Source organism: Solanum verrucosum, unplaced genomic scaffold (genome assembly GCF_900185275.1).
Source record: "Solanum verrucosum unplaced genomic scaffold, falcon-dt-bn FXZP01000261.1, whole genome shotgun sequence".
NCBI classification, from domain to species: domain Eukaryota; kingdom Viridiplantae; phylum Streptophyta; class Magnoliopsida; order Solanales; family Solanaceae; genus Solanum; species Solanum verrucosum.
This window is the reverse complement of record NW_026019969.1, coordinates 6067408-6084367: the sequence shown is the minus strand read 5'-3', so window position 1 is coordinate 6084367 and position 16960 is coordinate 6067408. Positions and strand designations below refer to the sequence as shown.

At 32.5% G+C, this 16960-nt stretch overlaps 3 protein-coding genes across 3 annotated transcripts; all 3 read left to right on the top strand.

The window, feature by feature from the left end:
- The first annotated feature begins 466 nt into the window (after positions 1-466).
- Positions 467-1796, top strand: LOC125815868 (desiccation-related protein PCC13-62-like). The gene is made up of 3 exons (XM_049495431.1): positions 467-842; positions 952-1177; positions 1252-1796. The coding sequence occupies exons 1-3, from the start codon at positions 484-486 to the stop codon at positions 1681-1683; spliced, it is 1017 nt and encodes a 338-aa protein (XP_049351388.1). The 5' UTR covers positions 467-483; the 3' UTR covers positions 1684-1796.
- Positions 1797-2509: 713 nt separating this feature from the next.
- Positions 2510-6502, top strand: LOC125816079 (pentatricopeptide repeat-containing protein At5g14770, mitochondrial). Its single transcript, XM_049495674.1, has 2 exons — positions 2510-5852; positions 6410-6502. The coding sequence occupies exon 1, from the start codon at positions 2560-2562 to the stop codon at positions 5665-5667; it is 3108 nt and encodes a 1035-aa protein (XP_049351631.1). The 5' UTR covers positions 2510-2559; the 3' UTR covers positions 5668-5852; positions 6410-6502.
- A 6956-nt stretch (positions 6503-13458) lies between these two features.
- Positions 13459-13976, top strand: LOC125816123 (rapid alkalinization factor). Its single transcript, XM_049495715.1, has one exon. It carries the CDS (start codon positions 13596-13598, stop codon positions 13938-13940), a length of 345 nt encoding a protein of 114 aa, XP_049351672.1. The 5' UTR covers positions 13459-13595; the 3' UTR covers positions 13941-13976.
- The last annotated feature ends 2984 nt before the right edge of the window (positions 13977-16960 follow it).

The window sequence follows — 16960 nt, the reverse complement described above, 5'->3', positions numbered from 1 at the left end:
AGGTTGATGTTGTGGGGATTTTATAGGGTTGTCAAGCAAAAGATTCATTTAACTTGGGAGATTTTTTAAGTTCATCAACTATTTGATTTTCTTTTAATCATGTTAATCATAAAAAGTTTGTGTACAAATAAAGTAGAATTTTTAATTAAAACAAGTGTAATGATCAAGAAGATACTCACTCTATTCCTAAATAAGTGATGTATTTAACTTGAACACACTCATTAAGTTGTTGAGTTTCCAGGCTTAATTTATCTTTCTTCTATTTTGTTGTAGGTTGAAGGCAGGTAGAGTTTAGCTAAGGCATATAAACTTCACATTGTTTTGGTTAGTCACTAATAAGGTGTTTATTGATAGAAATCCAAATCACATTGCTTAAAATTAGGTATAAAGTATGTCATAATACATAGTATATATCCCTATAAACTCTCTTTTAATCTTCATTACAACTTAATTAACCAACAACAAAAAAAAGAAACACTAAAGATGCCTATAATATCAATTACTTCACCTTCCCATCTTTTAATAACAATATTTATGATTTTGTTGTCAAGCAAGATGTTCTGCATTTCCCTTTCTCAAAATCTTCTTTGTCCAACTGGGACTCCGAAGGTCGGACTCCCAGTAACCAAAGAAGATATTGACTTGTTGCAATTCTCTGAGAATTTAGAGTTTTTGGAAGCTGAATACTTCTTGTGGGCTGTACATGGTTATGGTCTTGATATTGTAGCACCAGAATTAGCCATGGGAGGGCCTCCTCCCATTGGTGTCCGCAAAGCAAATCTTGATTTTTTTACAAGTAACATCATCAATGAGTTTGCCATGCAAGAAGTTGGTCATCTAAGGTCCGTTCTTATCCCAGTTTAACTTATATACACTGACAATATTAAAAAAGACTTACGTATCAGGTCACTCAAACGATAACTAATTTGTTCTGTTTTGGGATAATTGCAGGGCACTTAGATCGAAAGTAGGTGGTTTGCCAAGACCTTTGATGGATCTAAGTTCTAGACACTTTGCACATCTATTTGATGAAGCATTTGGTTACAAATTACAACCCCCATTTGATCCTTATAGAGATAGTCTCAATTTCATGTTGTCTTGCTATGCACTACCATATGCTGCATTAGTTGGCTATGTTGGTACAAATCCCCTCATCCAAGGCTATGAATCAAAAAGGGTAAAGAATTAATCTTAAATTTTCATTAAGTATTCGAGATTAAGTAATAATTCAACTTGTCTTTGTTACTGCAGCTTTTGGCAGGACTATTAGGTGTTGAATCAGGACAAGACGCGATGATCAGAATGTACCTTTACGAGAGAGCTGGAAAAGTAGTATATCCTTACAGACACACTGTGGCGGAGTTCACAATCCACATTTCAAATTTAAGAAACCGTTTGGCAATGTGTGGTATTAAAGACGAAGGCTTGTTCGTGCCATGGCAGCTTGGTGCAGAGAATCGGACAACAACAAACATATTATCAGCTGATTTCTATTCTCTTTCTCAGTGGCGAACTCCTGAAGAGATTCTAAGGATTATGTATAACACTGGTAGTGAAAATGCTCATGGCGGGTTCTTTCCTCGTGGTGCTAATGGCAACATTGCTAAAAATTTGTTAAAACTAGAGTGCGGGATAAAAAATGCTACAAAAAAATCCCAAAAGAAAACTCTAATTAAATCTTAGAAATTAGATCAATGTCGGTTAGTTGACTAGCTGGACTTTCATTTTGTTGGTGAAGGTTTGATTGTCTGTCTTGTAATACTCTCGCTAATTTCCCATTCACTTCCCCTTTGTGTAATAAAAGAATATTAGAAAAGAAGTTCAGATAAGTTATTTACATGTGTTTGTTATTTGTAATGTCAAAAATAACAAACACAAATGTATGTTGTTCTTCAATATAACTCATTTACTAGTAATATCAACGGTATATTGCTTCGATTTACTTTTATATGATTATGTTTGGTGTGATGATGTCATGAGTTAAATTAAAGGAAATAGTAAAAATTTATATAGTCGATCTCAATTTATTTTAAACTAGGAATATTTTTGTTGTCGATTCACATTTTGAAAGTTGAAATAATGCACCTTGATAAGATAATAAAAACATATTTGATGGATGGTCAAGTAGAACCATCTCCTATAAAAGTACAACAAGCTAGTTTTAACCTTGCTCACTAAGAGCTTGTTTGGATTGACTTAAAAATAAAAATAAATTATAAGTCAAAAATAATAAGTTTGAAATGACTTTTAAGTTAAAAAATAAAAAGTAGGGAAGACCTACTTTTGATTTTCCTCACTTTTTATTTTTGACTTATTTTAAGTCATTTTTTACCTTGCTTAACAAATTCTACTTTATTTTAAGTTATTTTTTATATTTATCAAAAATTTCAAAAGTCAAAAACTGACCTAAAAATAGATTTAATCAACTATTAAGCTAATCCAAACATCCTCTTAAAATATAGTCAAATATGTGTCAAAATTGAGCTATTACTACAACTTTGTGCCGGAAAATAACAGCTCCACATATACGCCCGCGGGAATGGTGGCAACTGCGAGACAATGAACTCACATCGGCATTTCATCAAACAGTTGATAGGCAGGACAAAGAGCCTCCCTCTGCTCTCCGTTGCTATCTCATTGCAGCTCAGAATATGCCTCCCATTCTCTTCATCGGCAACGCCCACCGGTACACCAATCCAAACTCATCCAAAGAAAAGCCTCTACACCTCGTTTTTCTGCACACTTGTCCATCTATTCCTTCGCTGCCATCGCCTTTCCAGAGCCATGGAAACGTTCTCTTCAATGAGAAATTACAATCTTGTCCCTGACCTTCCTTCATGGAATCGTCTCTTGCATCATTTCAATTCAGCAGGTCTGGTTGATCAGGTAATTATCCTTTATTCTGATATGCTTGCTTGTGGAGTGGCTTCTAATGTGGTTACTCGCAATATAGTCGTGCATTCGCTTTGCAAAGTTGGGAAACTGGAAAAAGCGCTTGAATTACTTAGAGAGAACGAAAGTGACACAGTTACTTATAACACTTTGATATGGGGGTTCTGCAGAATTGGGTTTGTTGAAATGGGTTTTGGATTGGTGTCTGATATGTTAAAGAAGGGTATTTTCTTTGACACCATCACTTGTAATATATTAATTAAGGGGTATTGTGATAAGGGTCTTTTGTATAATGCAGAATCGGTGATGGAAATGTTGAGTGATAAACATAGGGGCGTTTGTAAAGACGTTGTCGGTTTTAACACTCTGATTCATGGATATTGTAAGGCTGTTGAGATGAGTGGTGGATTTGAGATGATGGAGAGGATGAAAAGAGAAGGTTTATCACCTGACATTGTTACATATAATACTCTGATTAATGGTTTCGGCATAATGGGAGATTTTGATGCTGCAAATTGTATCATGGATGAGCTCTTGGACTCTAATGAAAATGTGAATGTTAGTTATGTCGGTGATGAAGAAAAACATGACTATGATGATGGTGAAAATAAGGGCCTGGTAGTAGGAGACTTGGGTTTAGAACCAAATACTATTACATACACCACATTGATTAGTAAATATGTTAAGTGGTTTCAGTTTGAGAAAGCATTTGCTACATATGAAGAAATGACAAGGCTTGGCTTCTTCTATGACATTGTTACTTATAATTCCCTTATACATGGTCTTTGTAAAAATGAACGGTTTCATGAGGCCAAATTACTTCTTGATGAGATGAGAAGAGTGGGTGTGGATCCTAATCACGTGACATACTCTATTTTTATTCATCACTTGTACAAAAATATGGCCGAAAAGGTTGCTGCTAACTTCCAAAGTCAAATAGTGATTAGAGGAGTGCCTTTCGATGTTGTCTTGTTTACCTCTTTGATAAATGGGCTTTTTAAAGTTGGAAAATCCAGGGAGGCAAAAGACGTGTTTCAGACACTCTTGAAGTCTAACATAACTCCAAATCATATTACCTATACTGCATTGGTTGATGGGCACTGCAAATCTGGTGACTTAAAGAGTGTAGAGATTTTACTGCAACAAATGGAACAGAAAGGTGTTTTACCAAATGTTGTCACATTCTCTTCTGTAATTAATGGTTATGCCAAAAGTGGAATGGTTGAGGCAGCTATTGAAATTATGAGGAAAATGGTAAGCATAAATGTTAACCCTAATGTTTTCACATATAATACCCTGATTGATGGCTGCTTTAAGGCTGGTAAACATGATATGGCTCTTGCTCTGTATGAGGAAATGCAGTCGAATGGTGTTGAGGAAAATGAATTCTTGTTAGATACATTTTTGAATAATTTGAAAAAACTGGGTAAAATGGATGAAGCTGAGGCCATTTTTATGGATATGGTATCTAAGGGTTTGTCACCCGATCATGTGAATTACACATCATTGATGGATGGACTCTTCAAAAAAGGGAAGGAGTCAGATGCTCTTCAATTGGTCGAAGAGATGAAAGAGAAAAAAATATGCTTTGACACAATAGCATGCAATGTACTGCTTAACGGATTATTGGGAATTGGTCAGTATGAGGTACAGTCTGTTTATGCTGAAATTAGAAAACTTGGTCTAGTTCCAGATATTCAAACTTTCAATTCTTTAATTGATGCTTACTGCAAAGAGGGGAAGCTGGAAAGTGCTGTCAAAGTCTGGGTTGAAATGAAGAGCAGTGGGATAATGCCTAATTCAATCACTTGTAATATATTGGTGAAGGGACTTTGTGAAGTAGGTGATATTGAAAAAGCAATGGATTTGTTAACGGATGTAGTGACAATTGGTTTTCGTCCTTCACCAGCTATTCACAAAATTGTTCTCGATGCTGCTTCAGGCCATACAAGAGCAGATATAATCCTGAGAATGCATGAGCGGCTTGTAGGCATGGGACTTAAGCTTGATCAGACTGTTCACAACACTGTTATTGCTGTTTTATGCAAGCTTGGGATGACCAGAAAGGCAATGTCAGTACTAGAAAACATGAGAGAAAGAGGATTTTCAGCTGATACTACCACTTATAATGCCTTCATACGTGGATATTGCAAAAGTTACCAATTCCAAAAGGTTTTTGCAACATATTCTGAGATGCTGGCTAAAGGAGTTCCTCCTAATGTTGCAACATACAACACTATGTTAGCATCTCTGTCAGCCGTTGGACTGATGAATGAAGCAGCTGATTTGTTCAATGAAATGAAGGGAAGGGGTTTTGTCCCTAATGCTAATACATATGACATTTTAGTCTCTGGCCATGGGAAAATTGGAAATAAAAAGGAATCCATCAAACTTTACTGTGAGATGATTACAAAAGGTTTTGTTCCTCGCACTAGTACCTATAATGTACTCATCTTTGACTTTGCAAAGGCGGGAAAAATGAGACAGGCCCAGGAACTAATGCACGAGATGCAAGTCAGAGGGGTAATACCAAATTCTTCAACATATGACATACTATTAGTTGGATGGTGCAAGCTATCAAAAAGGCCGGAGCTTGAAAGGTCATTGAGACTGTCATGCCGGAGTGAGGTAAGAAAGCTACTTGAAGAGATGAAAGATAAAGGTTTCACTCCAAAAGAAACCACCCTTTGTTATATCAATCCTGGCTTTTCAAAATCGGGAGAAAATGATACAGAATGGTGGTTGAACAGATGGCACAAGACAAAGCAGAGTTGATTCTTGAAAAAATAAGAAGTTTCTTAAGGATGAATTTCTATTGTTTTTTTGGTTTCTCTCTTGAAACATCAGGTTAAGTTATGTGGATAAGAGAACCGAGCAGATGAGAAGAAACAAATAATGCAAAGGACCTGAAGAAAAAGGAGAGAAATCAGGACATTTATATCTGCTTTTCAAGAATTTTCGTAAGTTATTCTTTCCCATTTTTTTTGGTTTCTACCTCATTTACTTCTACTCAATTGTATTGGAAGTCAAAACTGTTCTATATTCATTGCCTACAAAAAATAAGCTTTTCCCTTAATGCAATCCATTTACAATGATTATTTTTAGAGCTATAAATTCAGAAACTATACAAGATCATCAATCCTAAATCATGTAGATGCTGTAAAGAGAAGTCTTTCAAGTTTCTAAGCTTATTGGTTTTGATCATAGATGACAAAAGATATTTGTTAGTGTAGAATTTCTTTTTTTCATTTTCCACACAATTTGTGACAACCTACAGGAAAAATATGACATTTAATTGGGGAATATGGGGTAGTTTGGTATGCAAAAAAAGTGTTAATGACAACAACAACAACAATGATGATTCAATCCCCAAGGACCAAACTTGTCAGGTCAATTATATGATATGTGGATTAAGATTTTTACTTTATGCTGGTATATTAACATGCTTGAGTAAATTTCAATTGCTCCTCTTGTAAAAGGAAGACGCAAATACTTGACATGATTTTTCTAAATATAGAGCCAACATGATGAGAGCTTGAAGCAAAGTTTCGAGGAAAAGTCTGCAGTTGAAGCTAAATGCCAGAACATGTATGAACCATGGAATATAGTGGTAAGAAGAGAAAGTGTTTCAGTTGTTTGTTCCACGTCTGCTTGCTGGAGTTGAAATTAGCTTTTTCCGTTCCAAATAGAAAAAATGGCATACAGTCCCACATTGGTTGGAGAATGGACTGGTGGTTTGCTTATGTGGACTTGAACAATTCTCCACTCACGAGCTAACTTTTGGGGTTGAGTTATGCCCAAGTGCCATATATTTACATGGTATCATATGCAGGTTCTTCCCCATTTGGTTTCCCGGTCCACATTCCAGTCAGGCCTAGACGTGAAGGGGTATGTTAGAGTGGGTTGTAGTCCCGCATTGGTTGGGGAATGGACTGGTGATTTGCTTATATGGACTTTGACAATCCTCCCCTCATGAGCTAGTTTTTGGGGTTGAGTTAGGCCCAAGTGTCATATCTTTACAAGCATGAATGGGGTTGTCGAAGTGTAGGGTGTTAATATAGCTCCCAATTCCCATGAGGGCAAGCATGAAAAGACTGAAATGGTTAAAGTTATTTATAGGATAGTTTCTTTCATCCATGCATATTGATTGGTAGGCTTTAACTTTGTTATTTGTGTGAACTTTTGGTGCAGAGAGATGTTTCAATTTTTGGCGGACTGCATTGAAGACTAAGATATTCACAGAGGAGGTAAATAACAAATCATGTAAATATTCTGTGGTTTGAATCACGAATCATTTAACTGAGTGCAAATGACTCTGATTTAGATCTTACAGCATGATGAAGACACTTTGAATTACCTCAAGATATCAAGTGGTGCTGGATTATTGATCTAAAGGGTTATAAGTTTCACTTCTTTCTTTGATACATAACCTTTTCTCAAGAGTCCTGTCTTTACTAAAACCTATCACATGATTGATGATGATGAGCGTAAATTGGAGAAGGCCTTATGGTAGGTATTAACTTCTTGGGTTTATATCATATGATCCTGTTATTGTTTGTTCATTTGATGTGGGATGTCTTGTAGGACCGACATTTGAATGGTACTATCCAAGTAAAGGCTTGACTCACAAGATCCTAAAAGGGAATTCAAAGAAGGGGTCAAAAGATGCTAAACCTATAATCCGGACCGGTACCTGCAAAAGATTTTTCAATACCTTTCATCCACCACAAATTGGCAAAGATGATGATGACAATAATGAAGATGTTGTAGATTCAACAGCTTTTATGCTATGTTGCCGTACCCGTATCAGATACTCAAAAAATGCACTACTTTTGGAGGATTTGACACAGACCTGTCTATATTTCTGAAGAGTTGGAGCAACAAAGCTATGATTTTGTTCAATTACGCTGTAGGTGATTCAGAATTTTTGCCTTTATTATTTGGGTGTGCTGATAGTTTTTTTGGTCTGTCCATATGATATTTCCAATTGTCCTTTTAGTCATCATCACTAAAGATGAGACGAATGGCTTTTGTGGAATTTTTCTAAGGTGAACGATGGAAATTGCTGTTGTTTTTCTTTTAGTATGTTACTTATGTTTGTTTATTCAACATAATCGTAGAAGAGTGCCATAGCATAATTTGAAGAAGGTCAGCATGGAGAATGTCCTCCAAAGTACGAACAGCAGTTTGTATTTTGCCCGATAGCTGGTTGAAGAAATGGAATGAAAATGGTATGCACTAATTACCTTAAAGAGTGCTTTTTTATTCCTAAGGAAGTTGCAATATGGGACTCCCTTTTTTTCCTGTTTATTTATCAGAATTGGATGATCAGTTTATGTTCCACATTGGAACTATGCTGCCTAGCCCAAAGTTAAAATTGCACTGAAGTCGGCTAATGTTGTAAAGAAAGTATCTAGCATCAAGATCCAGACTTACGATACCTTCTTTCTGTATCTCAGATAGTCTGGTTTCTTAATTTTCTATATGGACGCATGTTTTTCTTCTTTGTCCTTACTGTTGCAGTAAATTGCCAACGTAATTGAGCTATGCTTGTGTGAGAGGGTTTTTAGTTATACCGTTAATGCTTAAAACGGTGCAGAATTTTTATGTGATTGGTATAAACCTTGTTTGGTTCATTTTGTGGCTTCATTAATGGGCTATTCTTTTGTTGCCCATTCTCTGAGTTCAATTATATTGGCTGAAAATTGAACCTTTTTTTCTTTTCAAAACACATCAGCTCTGTCATGGAGCGAAATGAAAAGGGGCTTCAAAAGTGCTAATAGATACGGTCTCTGGATGTCAGAAATTATCTTGTTCTGTCACTGCAAGAACAGAAAGATGCATAAAGTTCATTCGTTTAAGTTTGGGGCAGCTCTTACATGTGCAAATTTTCCTACTGTATTTTGGTGTTTAGCTTACGGCTCGACTGTTCTGGTATATTTTTTTGTGTGTGGTGCAATATGCCTGCTGAGGAAATCTATGGTTGCTAATAGTCATGCTACTGACACCACATTGAACTTGTTCTAGCATATGTGTTCATTGTGTCTCTCTGAAATTGCATTTGAGTTTTGCTCGATGGATTGTCTGCATTGTTTATAAACCCAACGGGTTATTGCTTCTTCATTTTCTCCTCTTTATCTCCGGCATTTTACCTACCAGACATTCTGTATCAGGTGGCATTTGGTTTCCCATCTTTGAGCTTCTGCAACTCAGTTTTGTGGCCTTCAGCTAATGTAGTTACATCAGCTCTTACAATGCCGGCATCAGTTAGTTTTCTTGGACTTGGACTCGGACTCGGACTCGTTCTCAGCACAGGCTCCACACAGCTAGTCGTTTATTTATTAAACAGCTCAGTGAACATTCTTTCTTTCTTGTTAAAATTATTAGATGTGACAGATCATGAAATTTTCTTGATGATCTTTAGTGCTTTCCCATCAATAAAGAGAATTTCAGAGGTCTTGCAATCTTTTTTATACTTTGGATAATCCCTATAAAGCAGTAATTTAATTTGTTTACTTTTTGCAGAATAGTTGTTTCTTTGAGTAACATCATCCCATGAATTTTTAGGTGTTTAAATGGTTCCCTCTTATATGTCATAGGTCAATGAGAATTGAGCTAATTTTGATGTGATACAGTTCACATTAGTATGATCCTAGGACAATGCTTACATGACAGGATGTCATTCAACTCTTCATTAAAAATTACAACTACTCTCAATTAAAAGTCCATTATAGGGTTTGGTAAAGGGAATTTGGTATTCTCTAGGCATCTACAAATCAGTACAATATTACTAATAACTTATTGGATGCCTAAAAGTCAGCTAATAAGTTCTACTTTAGTAATTACTCCAATAGTTAAAGCCTAAGCTTTATTATTTAAACTAATATGGTGTTCATTTTCTTCTTTACACGTCTCTTAAAAACTCATAAATAAAAAAGATAGTGTTACTAATACAAACTTGTTTACACTCATATGAAACACATAAAGTACTTAAATTTCATTTGTTATGTTATTATATTGTTTTAGGAAATAGTTCAACCAACATAGCATTATCAAAGTTGGGGGAAATGAATGAAGTTACCAAAACAACTTATTAAAGCGCCCGCATACATATATATTTATATTATGTGGTGGCTAAATTCCCTTTAACAAAAGGCACTGAAAATAGTATGTATTAATTAGTTTTATGATAAAAAATAATTAAGTTTGGTGCATTTTTGAGTAATTAATTGGAAAGATACAGCTGGCTTTGGCGTTTGTTTAGGGACGCGCATACACCGACCGATCCTGTGATCTGTTATACGGCCCCACCCACACACACTAATATAACGGATACTCAACTACACTTTTCAAACTCAATTTAACGCCGTTACTCTTCCTTTTTCATCGCTTATTATTTATTGTGTTTCGATTATCAAACTATTTTGTGTTTTTGTTCTTTTTTATTTGGTAGGATTTGAGTTGCTTCTCTCATTAATTGTTGTATTATTATTTTATTCTTTAGATTTACTACACTTGAGTCGAGGGTCTTTCAAAAACAGTTTTTCTACCTCCACAATATAGTAAGATCCATGTAAATTGTATCCTCTCCAAACTCAACTAGTGAAATTTCAGGGAATATGTTGGTGTTACATTATTTCCTCTGTTTCTGTTTTATTACTTATTTCTCATATTTTTTTAGTATTGAATAACTACATATAAAGTAATATGTATCATTTTAATAAAATACACCTCTAATTAAAATTTTAATTCGAGTAATATAAAACAAATGTAAGTAGTACTCTTTTATCTTCTTCTTTTTTCCCCCACAAATGTAAGTAGTACTCTTTTATCTTCTTCTTTTTTCCCCCAACTTTCTTAGTGATAATTTCGAGACTGACTTCTTTACCGTTGCCTTATTTGAAAATGTTATCTTGTCTCTTTTCTGTCTAAAACCTTGATTAATGTATTTTTGTTTTTATACTAGTAATATTTTCTAGATTATATAGTATAGTATAGATACACTAATATCCTTTAACTTGTAAAGATTTTCTCATTTTACAAGGTTAACCTATTACACACATCAAGTAAGTAAAACGTGAACCTAATAATTACTTCGATATAATATGCATGTCTACTTTTAACCTTAGATCACATGTTTAAGCGTGTGTTATGCTCAATCAATTTTTTTTATTAAATCATGTGATCATAAATATAATATATAAAAAAAAAATAAAACAAGTAAATTGAAATGACTGGAAAGAAGTTTGTCATAAAATAGAGTAGCATTGCAGGAAAGTTTTATTCTTTAGCAAAACCAGATCTAGAAAAAATATTTAATTGTTGTGGTTAATCAATCATCAAAGTAAGTCAAATTAGTGTAACTAGTTAATTACTGACATACCTTTTATTTATTTTATTTACTATAAAATAAAAATAAAAAACTGAGCAGAAACACAATGATTGATAACGGCGAATCTGTAACGGTGACGGAATGAGCTGGACACAAAAGGCAGCTACCATAGGAAGAAGAGAGCAAAAACGTGTTTCGGTTGACAAAATTATTAGACGGACTAACTCTGCCGTCTTTGTTCTTTTATATTTAATTTTTTTTTATATAATCAACTCTTTTTTTTATTTTGAATAAAAAAATATTTACCTCTTTATTTCGTTTCAATATACTTATCATATTTAGTCTCATATAAATTTAATAATTTAATCAAAATTCATGTAAATTAATCTCGATTCTCGACGATAAAAAAACGTAACAGGTATTTTGAGACGGAATTACCCGGATACAGCGCCCCCACTATTCTTTTCTTCCTACTACTACGTGAGCGATTGACAACTCAGTCAATCGAATATCTTTTCGTTTTCTACCCAATTTGGACATCCTATTTCCTACTTATTACGATACTTGCCCCTACCTAACCTTATCAAAAGTTCATACTGCCTTTTAATCTTTTTTTCTTATCCTTTCTTTTTCCTAGAGATATTGTTATCATAATAATATTAATTACGACCAACTTTATATCATTTTCAATCATTTTTGTTTGTTCCTGTTAAGGAATGATCATATACATTGCTCCTACTCATGGTTATTTTTCGTAATAAATAATTGCATAATTTTGTGTTTTCTTGATGTTTTATTTATGCTTTGCTTTAATTATAAGATTGATCAATCTAGCAATTGTGTCTCTGTTTAAATTAGTTGAAATTAAATAAATAAATTTATGTGTATTAGTTCCACTAAGCTGAAAGCTTGTGCAAAAGAGAAAATATTATTGAACATTTAATATTTTAAAATCATAACAATGCTTCTTTTATGTAAAATTCAAGGTAATAAGGAAAAATATTGTTTCATTAATGTTTAAATGAGGTGTCCTTCATTCACATTTTCTCTAAGTAAGAACGTTTTCTAAAAAAAATTGTTATCTCCAAATTAAAAAAATTTAGAAGTAATTTTATTATATAAGATTATTTTAGCAAGAGATTTTCAAGTGGTTGATCAAAGATAATTTCAAAGTTAGCAAATTGATGATAAAATAAGTGTGCATATTGATTATGTCCAACTAAATAGAATTACATACTAAGTAGTGGTAAGCACATTAACAAAGACCAATATTCATTCTAATCTTTTTGGTGACATAAGAAACCACACATTAGACAAAGTATTTTATACTAACTTGTAAATTATTGAACAATGTCAAATCATCCCTTGATTTGATTTTTCTCAACATATAGTTACCTCATAGTCTCACTTTATATTTGAAAAAAGTATTTTTGTAAAAGAAAAAATTAACAAATATTTTAAATAATAACATTTTGTGTTTTTATAAGCTATTTGAAAAATCACTTTTGTTAGTATTACAAAAGCAACTTGCATTATAAAGTTTCGTAGTCACTCTTTCAAATATTGTTTTCTGGGCGCTCAATTACAAAAACAAATTATATAAAAATTTACTTCATAATTAGGATTATTCAAATAGATAAATTATTTAAAGCACGCTTGTAAGATACACCGAGGAGCTTTATGAATCTGAAAAATAAATTGTAAGATAATGAGCTTTATGAAACTTCCATCATAAATGTATTGCCAAAAAATATGTGATGTTAGCTTTTATTTGTATTATTAGGCAGTTTGGTAAATATCAATTTTTACTAAGAATATTTTTTTTAAAATTTAAAACAACTTGTATTTATACGAAATTGATCCAACAAGCTAATCCTTTTTGGTCCATATGAAAAACATCACATTATATATCAAGTACTATATTTTTTGCAATTTTTATTTTTGTGGAAACTGTCAAACTCAATACGTGATTGGAATTTTCTCAATATTTGATAGCTACCTCACCAATTATATTTATGTATATGTATGTATAACGCTGGCTTCTATTTTTTTTTTAAAAAATTCTTCTTCTAAATATTCCGCGTTGAAATTAAAGTTAGTGGACATCCAATAAACCAAAGTATCAAAGTCTTCTAATCCTTCGTGGCAATTTGGAAATAAAGTCAAGTATTAGGGGTAGATAAACAACCACCTCTACTTATAATACAACTGGCCTTTCCCATTATAACTTGTCTTCTTCACAATTTGCAGAAATTAACAAATTTTCAACATCGAAAATACAGCAAAATCAGCCGTCCGAACCATAAACGAGAAGAATTAGCAAAAGGTTGATTTAATTTCTCTTCATTTTTTTTCAATTCAAGGAAAAAAAATGGGAGTTCCTTCGTATTTGATTGTTTGTGTTCTTGTTGGAGCTTTTTTCATTTCAATGGCTGCCGCCGGCGACAATGGTAGCTACGATTGGATGGTGCCGGCGAGATCCGGTGAATGCAAGGGGAGTATTGCAGAGTGCATGGCTGAAGAAGATGAGTTTGCGCTTGACAGTGAGTCAAACAGGCGTATTTTAGCAACCAAAAAGTACATCAGCTATGGTGCACTCCAGAAGAACAGTGTGCCGTGTTCTCGCCGTGGAGCTTCCTACTACAACTGCAAACCTGGAGCTCAAGCAAATCCCTACACTCGTGGATGCAGTGCTATTACTCGTTGCAGGAGCTAGGTTCTCTAATTTCTCTTCCTCTTCCACAGGATCCATCCATAAAAAAAATGTATTTCTCTTGGTATATTGAATTTTTATTTTTATTTTTATTTTCCTTTTTTTTGGAGATGGGGTTTGTTTGGTATACGAATGAGGAGATGCTCTTAATGGGTATTGATTGTTGTCATAAACTCTTTTTTTTTAAAATTATTTTTTCATTTTTTTCTCTTTTAATGGTGTTTCTATATACTACAGCTTATAGTAAACTGAATTTGTCTGTCAATAATTCAATTTAAACATACTGTTGGTACTATCTGTTTTTATTTATGATTTTGGCTTTTATTCTCTGTTTGCACAAATGGAGTAACCTTATTGCTGTTGATATTGAATGGAAATTATTGGCATTTCTGAGTTTTTTCCAGATCTGGATTTGAAATTGTGTTGTCTTCTTCTTATTACAGGGTACTGTTTGATATTGACTGTTATTTGATTTGATTTGTTAATAATTTGAGCTACTTAAAGAACTTTTGAATGCTCTGTGTTTGAATTTTCACTTTTCATTGTTCATGATGTGAACAAAGAAAAATTGTATGTGGATCTGTTTCTTTGTGTGGACCATCCATTTTGAATTTTTTTTTCTTATGTTTACACTTTTTTACTTGCAACAAATTTTTTTTGAGAGAGAATAAAAGAATAAGGAAATGAGTCAAAAGAGGGGAAAGGTTTGATGAAGATTTGAATTAGATTCCTTGCAGAAAGTATAGTAGATTAAAAAACAATGAAGGAATCAAATTAAGTTTTTTGAGTTAATTTAGTATTTTCCTTTTGGTATAAGATGAGAGATAAATTTGAATTATCTAGAACTAAGCAAGAGTTATTATCATTTAAACTAAGCAATGTTGTTTCTTAAGTTTTAACCAGAGTCATTTTTGTTGAAAAAAAGAGATGAGATAAGAATATTTTTCTCAAGTAGAAAACTTACTAATTGAACATTATTGCTATTATTCGAGTTGTTATGTAGGGCACTTATAATTTGTTTCCTTTATATGATATTATTTGACTTGATATGGTGGTCTGCTAGACTAAAATTCATGTCATTAAGATCTACTGAATCAGCTGTAGTTTTTCTCACAATAGCATAGTACAAATAATTTACATTTGTCAGTGTAAAATTGACCTAGGATAAAAGCAATGTATCATCATGTCAAGCAAATATAATTGACTTGAAAAATAGAGTTATAATCCGTTATAAGCAATTAAATTGCACCTAACAATTTAAAAGAATTTAAATTTATGAGTGTATAAGTTTAAAGGTCTTTACTGTCGGCAAATAGTGAATGCGTTGTATTCTTAATTATTGTAATAAGTAGTACTTAAAATAATAGTGATGATCCACAAGGACCACAACTATGTTTTTGTATATCTCCAATTAGAGAGACAAAACAGAATTATAGTACAAAGCAATTAAGTATTATTATGAATATTGCAAAACCACCCATCAAGTCTATATTTCCTCTGTAGAAGCTCCCCATTCATTTTTATTTTTTTTTAGTTTTGGCAATAATATCCTTCACCTCACTTTTGTCCCAATTTATGTCAAAGGGTTCCAATATCGGTTTCATATCATATATTATTGATTTGATTTATTAGTTATCAGTTTGTGTACGTGCTAAATTGATAATTGAACTAATAAAATATTCGTTATGTCTTTTCATAATTTCATTTTCGATTTAACCTGATAAAAAAATATCCTTCTAATTTTCTTTGTTCGTATATATATAATTAATTGGCTCTTGTTTAATTGAAACAAGATTTGATGAAAAATTACACAAGAATAGAGTTCAAAAAACATAAATGAAGTGACAAAAAAGGAAGATAGCTTGACGACATCTCTAACTATTGTGTTAGATGGACTTTCAAAACTCTGTCAAACAACCCAAAAAAACAAGTAAACTAATAATAATTGAGATTTGAAAAATTAAAATTAAAATTTTAGTGTAAGCAAATTAGACCTAAGTATTTGCAATTGTCAATAAGTTTTTATGGTACTCATAAGTTTCTCTTCTCTTTCCTTATTTCTTACCATTTTTTCCCCTGAAAATGCTAACATGTTTTTGTTACATATTTTCTTGGTGAAATCAAATGCAACAAAGAGATTGAAATATTTATACAATAGTTTCCATCAAATAAATAAATATCAATATTTTTTTAAAATTAATTCGAATATTATAATATAAAAAACAATTTGACTTTTCAAATAGTTACATTCCCATGAAATGAAAGGGGAGAAGTAATAAATATCAAACAAAAAAGAGCCTTGCCTAATGCCTATCACAATGTCAATTCTCCTTTTCCTTTTTCTAGTTAAAACCCTTTCGATGGCCCTTCAACTTTTGCTATTGGAAGTTTGAAAATATTTAGCACTTGAACTATTTTGTCCAAAAATTCAACCAAATCCTATAAAAAAATATATATATTGCTATTTGAGATAAATTTAATAGCCATTTGATATTTTAAATAAAAATGAAAGAATTAGATAATTTTTAAAAGAGTTTCTCTTCCCAATAATTTTTTTTAAACAAGGAGGAAAATCTAAACTTTCATTTAACAAAAGAAATGAAAGAAATAGGAGAATTTATTTTTAGCTTGAATAAGTTAAAAAGAAAACATGAAAACATTTTTCTTTAAAACAGAGAAAATAAAGTTTCTAGTACTTTTTTAGTTTTCCAATAAAATATCATCAACATTTGAAGAAATTATCTCTACCGACAATGTTCTAGAATTACAATAATAGTCAAATGACTAAAGGAACAAATTTACTCAAAGTTAATTTACCAATCTTTTCACACAATTTTGAAATATCAAAATGTTACATTATTGTACTAAAGAGATCTTCCCAACATAAAAATATCTTCCAACATAAGGTGTGAGTGTGAGTAGGGTTTGATACAAATCATGACAATGTCATTTCAAGTTTTAAAAAGATTTCATCAAAAGGTGGATGGCATTTGGTGGCTTTATTTATTTTGATTTTCATGTTC

Coding starts and splice junctions, on each gene's coding strand:
- LOC125815868 (XM_049495431.1), top strand. CDS start 484: ATGCCTATAATATCAATTACTTCACCTTCCCATCTTTTAATAACAATA. Junction 843..951: donor CAAGAAGTTGGTCATCTAAG/GTCCGTTCTTAT, acceptor GGATAATTGCAG/GGCACTTAGATCGAAAGTAG. Junction 1,178..1,251: donor AAGGCTATGAATCAAAAAGG/GTAAAGAATTAA, acceptor TTGTTACTGCAG/CTTTTGGCAGGACTATTAGG.
- LOC125816079 (XM_049495674.1), top strand. CDS start 2,560: ATGAACTCACATCGGCATTTCATCAAACAGTTGATAGGCAGGACAAAG.
- LOC125816123 (XM_049495715.1), top strand. CDS start 13,596: ATGGGAGTTCCTTCGTATTTGATTGTTTGTGTTCTTGTTGGAGCTTTT.